The sequence below is a fragment of the Amia ocellicauda genome, chromosome 18 (genome assembly GCF_036373705.1).
Source record: "Amia ocellicauda isolate fAmiCal2 chromosome 18, fAmiCal2.hap1, whole genome shotgun sequence".
NCBI lineage: Eukaryota > Metazoa > Chordata > Actinopteri > Amiiformes > Amiidae > Amia > Amia ocellicauda.
In genome coordinates this window covers 805,947-815,365 of record NC_089867.1, presented here as the reverse complement: position 1 = coordinate 815,365, position 9,419 = coordinate 805,947, and the positions used below count along the sequence as shown (strand labels likewise).

General features: G+C 36.2%; 1 protein-coding gene across 3 annotated transcripts in view; it reads left to right on the top strand.

Moving 5' to 3' along the window:
* Positions 1-1,932: 1,932 nt before the first annotated feature.
* The window catches only part of rad54b (RAD54 homolog B), an 84,315-nt gene continuing 76,828 nt past the window's right edge, over positions 1,933-9,419 (top strand). For all 3 annotated transcript variants that reach the window (XM_066691615.1, XM_066691614.1, XM_066691613.1), the window contains exons 1-2: positions 1,933-2,052; positions 2,534-2,705. In XM_066691615.1, the coding sequence (XP_066547712.1) occupies positions 2,562-2,705 (144 nt within the window). In that variant the 5' untranslated portion in view covers positions 1,933-2,052; positions 2,534-2,561. The remainder of the gene's footprint in view (positions 2,053-2,533; positions 2,706-9,419) is intronic.

The window sequence follows — 9,419 nt, the reverse complement described above, 5'->3', positions numbered from 1 at the left end:
GGGATGATGGGGTCGCTTACATCTGCCATTACATTTTATTTCACCAGTTTGGGAACTGCTGCTTTTAATGATTTTGCAGATATCTCTAAATTATTTAAATATATCTGCAAATCATTTAGACTTTAGAGAGATCTCTAAATGTACTTTTAAATAAGATATATTTAAATGATTTGCAGATATCCCTAAACGATTTAGAGATATCCTGAAATATATGAAGATATGTGGAATTATTTGAAGATATCTTGAAATATTTGTAGATATCTTTAAATGAATTAAATATGTCTAAATTATAATTTTTCTTGCCATAGCAATAGAACATCCCAGCTGTTTCTTTACATGTTTTGCACTGAAGTGTGAAAGTGTACCTTGCCTTCCTCATTTAGCTTTTCTTTTTTCTTCAAATCTTCCAATTCTTATTCTGGGTGGTTTGATGTAGGTGCATTGAACTTGAACAATCTGAAGTGAACTGTATATTCTTGCTGCTCTATCAGAGCAGCTGGATTCTATTGTTATTCTTCATTATCCTATGTACAATACATTTGTATGTTTATTGTAGCCATTCAATATTCTTTCTCCTTGCAAACTACAACCCAATCAATTTTTCTCTCATTTACTCAGTTGTTTGCTGTAGATTGTTTTTTTTTTTTTTTAAAGCTGTATGTCACGTGCCATTGCTGTGTTGCTGACTGGGCCAAGGGTTGAGAATTCATTATGCTTTGGGGACAGATAACAAAAATGCTACACTTTGATTGGTTGCCTTGGCAACATGTTGTGTCTATGCATTAATGATACAAATAGCTTGACTTTCTCTATTGTGGATGAGTCAAAAGGCTTACATGCTGCATTTTAATGTTTACATTATGTAATATAATTGTGCTTGAAAGTGTCTGCGTACAAACCACAGGGTCCTGTCCCACATTACATAAACCAAGATCTGTGCCCGATATATACAAAATAGCTTATGTAACTCTATAACACTAGTACAAGCACAGCATGTTTAGTTTCAGACAGTAAAATGTCAATATTTCAAATGTTATTTATTGATTTATCTATGCATTTATTTCCATAGCCTGCCCATGTAGTCTGCCTGGATCAAAATGGGTAGTTGTATTTTTTAGTTGTATGTATTGTGTTCTTAATGTCAAGCTGTGGATTTAAATAATTTAAAATTAATTAAAAAATAATTTACATTTTGGCATATTTTGAACTATACTCCCATTTGTGTTTGACAATAACATTTGTTTTCTTTATAAAAGTTACAGAAACACTTATCTCGGACACGGACACACATTCTTTAAATAAAAACATATGCCAAACCACTTAACCATATAGAAGTACAAGAAAAAAGGAAAATGTTAAAAATGTCATAGCAGCATGAATACGTCTAAGTTGAAGAACAAATATATATTAATCATAAGCATCCTTTTAATAAAATATATAGCAGACTCACCCACATCTGTTTAATGTTGGTATCCTTTGCCCGCTTTGCTGTATTAACAAACACCAAAAATTTTCGCAAACTGTCGTGAACTGGTTTACGGCCAGGTAGGGGGAACCATGGAAACATAGTTGTTGGCAGTGTGGCAGATGTGATTCAATTTGCAAAGTCATAGAACTATATATGTTAAATACAATATTTTGAGCACTTCTTATGTTTATATTCATTAAAAAAATACGGAAATTCAGGTATATATATATATTAAATACCACTTATATCATTGTAATGTACAATATATATTTTTAATTAGTAGTGGTAGCATAGAGCGTCCATGATTAAAGTGGCAAAGTGGTAAAGCAAGAGGCTCCACCAATGGGATCGGCGGAAGTGTGCAGATCTGTGGAGAAGTTAGCTAAAGCAGCCTATGGGAGCGAGGCTGACGTTCACGCGGGAGAGTTGAGCTGATACAGTGAATATAGCAGTGGCGGGTTTGTGGAAGTGTGGTCTGGTACAGCTTTCAGTGCTGCACAACGTACTTTTCAAAATCATTTAAATGTACTTATTCGCACTTGAATTTGATAGTGGACCACGCTTCTGCAACGCAAGCTTGAGAGGTGGATTACTTGATCATCTTTTCCAAATGTCTTTATGACAATAGCTGTTTATTAACAAAAATATGGCATGCAACGTATGTAGAAACTAATTTGGATACGTTGGCTACATCATTACACATAAGTACATCTGGACACGTAACCTATACCTACTAATTACTGTAATTTGTGCATTAGAATAGACATACATTTAATTTAAATGTATATTTTAAAATAAATTAAAGCATAGAAAGACATCGTGGTGTTATTTAGCATCTGCATTATACATGCTAGGACCTTCAGTTTTGTCGTTTCATTTATTACGTTTTCTTTCTCTGTATTATGTACATCATTTGTGGACTCAGATTAAATATTTGATTCCCATGCGTATATTATCCTACGATATTTTGCTAAAACGACACGATGTAAAAAGTATGATAGATTTTATGCCTAGCTCCTGTGAAGCAAATGTAACTGATTGACAGTGTTTTCTTATTCATCATAGAATTACTGGCAGGTCTAAGGATTTTGCCATGCGCAAGTCAGCAGCTCCGAGTCAACATGGAAACATGGCAAAGAAGCCACGGTTTTTGCCACCTGGAGCAGTGTATGCAGTTCCTGTATTTGTACCGAATAAAACATTTCCTCTGGTATCGTCGTGTAATACAGCGGACAAGGTAAGGAGTTGTGTAAATCTTTAAAGCATATTTTAAATATTTTCAAAATATTACATTTTAATGTTATTATTTTAATCTTGACCATAATTCTAATCCCTATATAGCAGGGATGGCGAACCTTTTTTGTCTTGAGTGCTTAAAGTCTGGTTTGTTTACGGCAATTTTTGTAAACAATGTTTATTTTTTTGTTGTAATTAAGTTTTTAAGCAAACATGACAACAAAATAATAAGACAAATATGTACAGATAGAATCATTCCACCCACCCTCCTGCCACCTGCATCCATTACTAACCTACCCCCACATTCCTCTGTGGTCTGGAGAACGGGAGCTCCAGTCTGCTAATGGGACCACTAATGCAGAATATAATATTGTTGAATGAACCATCAAAACTCTTACCATATTTCTGGAATATGTCCCTTTTTATTTTGGACAATGGGAATCTTTAATCCTCTTTCAAATTAAATAAATCAATCTTAATTGTATGTAGTGGAACACCTTTCCAAAGCATGTCACAACATTAAAGAATAAGTGCATATCATATAATGCACATCATTTCAATGTTGCAGTATTGCTACAGTACAGCAAAATGCATTAATCACATTTAATCACACATTAAGTTTGAGGATTATAATCCTAAAGTACATTTTGTTTTAAACATTAAGATCACAATGCATTACACTGCAGCCAATGGATTCATGGTTAGTGACATAATGCACTAGTTTGCTTTCTATCACACAGCGCCTCAAACAGCCTGATTTTGCCCACAGATTCCCCCATTGCTCTGCCATACAATAAGTAGAAGTTTTTTAATTTGGCTGCATTAGTAAGCCTCCCACATTGTTTTGTTTTTTGTTTGCACTTGCACTCAGTCATTACCAGTGTACCTTCATTCAACGTATATTTACTTAAAATAGCTACTGCTTTTACGTTTTGTAAAATTACTAAAACTTGTAGAGGATTAATATACTTTTTGTGGCACTGATTCTTTAAGAACAAAATTATGCAGTGGTATCAAACTAATATGAATAAAAAGAGTATGCACAAATAAATGTTCAAATCTAAAGCATAATTTATTTATTTACTGCTTTCTTTTGCCAACTTCATGAAGTTTTAAAATTGTCGGAGTATTAATTATGAATGATTGTGGCTATTTCTCCATTTGATACAGGAGATAAGGGTAAGCAAAATGCTTCTTTTCTGTGTGTTCAACAGACATGTCCATTGCTGACCACAATTAATCACAACAGGACAGACTTCCAGTTTTTGTCATCTTCCTACCGGTCACTGAGTGCCACACAGCATCATAGCATCGCATTCCTGCAACGCAGATTTATCAGATGTATCTGCCCTTCTCCACTACTGGGATCGGTAGAATTCTGCATTTCTGCACTGATCTGTACTGCTTTATCAATGGGAATGGTGGGATTCTTCAGTTCTGTGCAGAACTGCAGAAATCTGAGTAACAAGAACCCAACCTAAAACATGAATATTCAGAAAATAATGTGAGTGCTGCTCAATTACTTTAGTATTCCGAATTTTACTTTTTATATACTTGTTAATAAAGCTACAGCCGTGTTTAATGTTCTACCACTCTTATTTTGGTGTATATTGCTAATACATTCCCCTTTGATTTATGAAGCCTTTCAACCAACAGTGTCACCCAATTTGCTTATCCTTTTTAGGTTAAATGTGAAAAGTTGATACAAAAAAAACATTTTGTGTGGTGTAGCCACATATTTGGCTTTATTAACTGCTGAAAACCTGTTGACAAATTTCATTTATTTTGTGCCATTTTAACTGCAGGGTAGTTTGTCTGCACCTAGAGAAGTTATGCTACTTAGTTTACCTCTCCTTATTTCTTCTTCCAGAGATGTCCTAAGGGACTGATGTTCGGACTGTGAGCAGGCCATAATAATGAAAACGTGAATTGCCTTAAACCGGTGGTTCTCAAAGTTCGGCCCTCAAGGATGTTTGGTGCGATTATTTTTACACTTTCTGAAATTTGTCTGTTACAAAATGCACATGTAATTTTGGGGAAAATAATAAAACAAAAATTAAAGTTCATAAATGTCCCCAAAAAGAAATGCAGTGCTTGGTATATAAATTCAATTTAGCTAAAACAGCAATTCAAAATAATACATTTTACAAATTCCAGTTTACAATTTACACAAGTACAGTAAGTGACTTCCTACATCCTGGACGGTGAAAGCTAAGTGCTGTCAAGATGTAGGATCACAGACAAGGGCTACGGGAAAGGGAGCAAGGAGGAAAACAATCAAGAACGTGAGAAGCATAATAAAAACTGTGCTATCTAGCAGGGATAGAGGACTAATATTACAAGTACTGTCAGAAAAGATGCGTCTTGAGTAAGCGCCGGAATGAGGTCAAGGACTCTGCTGTTTTGACTTCGGTGGGCAGGTCGTTCCACCATTTAGGGGCCAGGGATGAGAAGGAGTGGCTTTGGAGGAAGGAGAGTTGAGAGGAGGCAGAGTTAGTCTTCTGGCACTGGAGGAGCGCAGTGGTCTGGAAGGGATGTATGGAGAGACGAGTGACTGAAGGTAGCTTGGTGCAGTGTGGTCGAGACAGCGGTAGGTGAGGGTCAAAGTCTTGTACTGAATGCGTGCCGCTATCGGGAGTCAGTGGAGAGAGCGGAGCAGTGGAGTAGCGTGTGCGAATCGTGGCAGAGAGAATACTAGACGAGCCGCAGAGTTCTGGATGAGCTGGAGCTGGCGGGTAGTAAATGCAGGTAGGCCGGCCAGGAGGGAGTAGTCGAGTAGTCGGTGAGGAAGGGACGGATGGAAGAATCTACAGGTGCGTGTCTGCGTGGTGATGTGCTGGGTGTAGGAGAGCGCAGGATCGAGGGTGACTCCTAGATTTTTAGCCGAAGAAGAAGAAGGAGAGAGTGTGTTGGATTCCAAGGGGATCGAGCTGGGGAGGTCAGCAGAAGGTGAGGAAGAGTGGGGGGGAAAAAGAGGAGATCCGATTTGGGGAGGTTGAGCTTGAGGTGGTGTGAGTGCATCCAGGCGGAAATGGCAGACAAGCAGGAAATATATATAAAAACTAGGGCCCAACAGATATTTCGGAGCACCGATATTATCATCCGATATTGGGCTTTTACATAAATATCTGTATCGACACATATTCCGCCGATATCTTTTCTGAAACTATTGGCTAAATATTTTGTTCAAATTACTTCGTCAGACTTCAGACAATAAATTAATACATGTTTATTTGGTTTTACAGTCCTTATTATAATTATTTACCATTATTTTTTATCATGGTGCTTTGGGTTTTGCTGGAAGCTTCCAACTCCAGTGATTCTCATGCGCAGCAGTGCCGCGTGCAGACTATTGAGAGCCGCAGTGAAACAAAAATACACCCACGGAGAAACGCAGGGCTTATCAACCAATAAACATGCATTTTACTAAAACCCTCAAAACCAATAGAAAGTATTTTTGAAAGCTGTGCTGCATTTGAGTATCTATGGTTTTGATTATTGTTTATTTTTCATCATGACTGAAGATTACCGTATACTATGGCACAGAGGCACATTTTTACTGAAAAGTTAATGAAATCACTTTTCAAAATTGACAATAGGAATTAAAATAAAGAAAAACAGTAAATGTTCGCTGAAGATGTTGACTGGATATCAGCAAACAAAAACAGTTTACAAATTACAAGCAAGCTCAGATCACAGTAAAACATCTAAACTAAATGAGTGAAAAACACATCTCAGACAATGTTGGATAAAACTGAAACTATACATTATAATTATAAAGCTATTTCAAATCGAGGGCATTTTTAAATACATTTTTTAAAAACAAATGCAGGCTGTGCTGCCTGCACTATAACCTGCCACTGTGCGATTGGCAGTACTGAGCACGGAGCAGGAATTGTGAACCAGAGAGAACCTGACGAGTGCAAAATGCTAATATAAGCTAGACCAGCACTTAACACTATAATAATATTTTCTGTAATGTATAGAACATGCACATTTTTCTGTTTGTGTGTGAAATTGCTCATATAACTTGGTCTTTGTTCTAATGTATAGAACATGCATTTGTTTATATTTTTCCTTTATTCTCTCTTATTACATTTATTTTTACAATGTTTGATTTGTGGTTGTTATTATGAAAATTAATGTTAAGTTTATAATGCAAAATGTAAAAATCCTGCCTTTGGTGCATATTTGCATATTTCTCTGACAGGGAGAGATTTGAGGGGTCCATGCTAGAAAATGTCGGTTTTGCATGCTAACCAAAAATATATATATATTGACAGATATACCGGTATTCGGAAAATTTAGCTTCCCAATTATCAGTATCGGACCAAGAAAACCTGTATTGGTCAGGCTCTAGTTAAAACATCTGCAAGTATTATTAATGTTATGATTATTACAAATTCTAAATGTAACTTAGTTGTGGAGACACTGGCACAAGGAAGCTTTTCTCTGCTGTAAAATCCTTTTGTCTTAGTGATTTAGGAAATGTTCATGAATCCAGTTGGGTAAAAACAAGGTGTGTTGTAGTATCTTAGTCCTTGTCCGTGTTTAAAAAAAAAAAAACCTGTTATGGTGTTGAATATATTTGTAGTTCTTGGTCAAGGGATACACTCTTTTTGGAGTGTTGAAATAGAATAGTTAGAATAGTTGTTTCTGTTGTTGTAGTAGATGTAGTTGTACTATCTGTAGTAGTAATAGTAGTAATAATAGTAGGGCTGCAGCTATCGATTATTATGATAATCGATTATTCTATAAATAAAACAATCGATTATTCAAATAATCACAACAATCAATTATCAATGCATTCTTATGAGGTTCTGGTGCCAACATGGCATCCTATTCTCGAGTTTGCTGAACTCTGTAAATATAGGGCACTGATTACCAAAAAAAAAAAAAAACTCACAACAGGGGCTTGCCCTGAGGAGGACTAGACATTGCCTTCTATTCAGCACTGTTTTCTGAATGTATCTCACCACAGCACTGTATAGCTCTTGCTAAAAACTAAATAAAGTACAACTAAACATGTACAACTAATAATAAAACTAGAAATAATAAAATAAAACTTTATTTATATACTTGTAAAAGTTGAAAGGATTGCCGCAATAGACAGAAGACTTCTAGACGCGCACAGGTACAATACGGGCCAAGGATATTAGGCGAAAGGGCTCAGATCAAGGATATCAATAACAATGGTTAAGATAGAGGCAACATAGCTAAATGACTATTCTATTTCAGCAGTTGAAGTCGACGTATTTTACTAGTCGAATAAGTTGATTAATCGTTGCAGCCCTATGTAGTAGTAGTTGCTGTTGTTGTACTACTAGTAGTAGTTGTTATTGTTGTTTTTGGTTTGGCAAGGGAAGTTGGCTTGCGTGTATGTGAAAGCATTCTCGGCATACCCCGATGTGACAGGTAGCACATTTATGTATCGTTCTTGTGGGCTTCAAGGCATTCAAGACAAAACAACAGACACTTCTTCAGACAGTAATGTCTTAACATTACTTCCCTTGTTTTAAATTCTTCATTTTTGACAATATACCCTAGCATTTTGTTTTCTTTTTTTAATTGCTTCCCCACATTGTTTGGATGGGGAAAGTGATGAGTCCACATAGACTCCTAGGTCTTTCTCATGCGTTACTACTTACAGTTCTATTCCTCCCATGGTGTAATTATAGTGGACATTTTTATTACCTACATGTAAAATCTTGCACTTGTCCACATTGAATTTCATCTGCCAGGTGTCAGCCTACGCCTGAATATTATCCAAGTCCCTTTGAATAACCTGTGCTGCCGAGATTGTATCTATTGAGCCAGCTATTTTAGTATCATCTGCAAATTTGACAAGTTTGCTAACTATTCCAGATCATTAACATAGGCCCTAATACTGAATACTGATTTATTGCTTAATCATTCAATTTTGTACTCTTTGCAACAGGTTATTGCTGAGTGCTTTCACAGGTTTAAGTTCCAACCATCATATTATACTCCCCTCCAGGCAATATAATTATGTTACAGCAGCAAGAATATCAGAAAGGTCAGAAATGGTGCTGTTGACTGTGGTCTTCCCTCTGGTGGGGACCCTTCACTGGGTGGGGGGGGGGGGGCTTAGGTGATGATGGGTTGTCAGTAGGGGTGCACTGAAATTTAAATTATTGGCCGAAACCGAATATAATGAAACACTTGGCCGAAGGCAGAATACCGAATACGCTTTTTCAAATTTGTTTCCAATTATTTTGCCATTTTTTTCACCATTGCATACATTTGTCTAAATGTGCTTTTTACTATTTTGTCTTGCTTTTCAAAGAACATTCCAGCAGATATTATGCCAACAAAGCACAATATAACTTAAAATAAATAAATTAGTAAAGTAAAAATATTTTTATTTGGCCATCTTTGAGCCCCCCTTCTTGAATAGCCTATATTAAGCCTATAACTGACAGCTGAAAGAATGTAACGTACTCTGTACGCCTAGAACAAAAAAGTGTATTAAAAAATGCATTGAAAAGAGTGCAAAAAGTGGATGAACCTATAACAAATTAATAATCGTCCTAGACATAAGCCTACTTAGCCTACTTCTTCAGGACAAGTGGCCGTTTCTTCTTTATGAAAAGTAGTAAGACAAGTACCTAGGATCGGAATTGGGATAAAATTAACTTTTTGGCCACTAGCCACTGTGTCTGGTAGAAGGAAAAAACTTACCAGCCACTTGGTA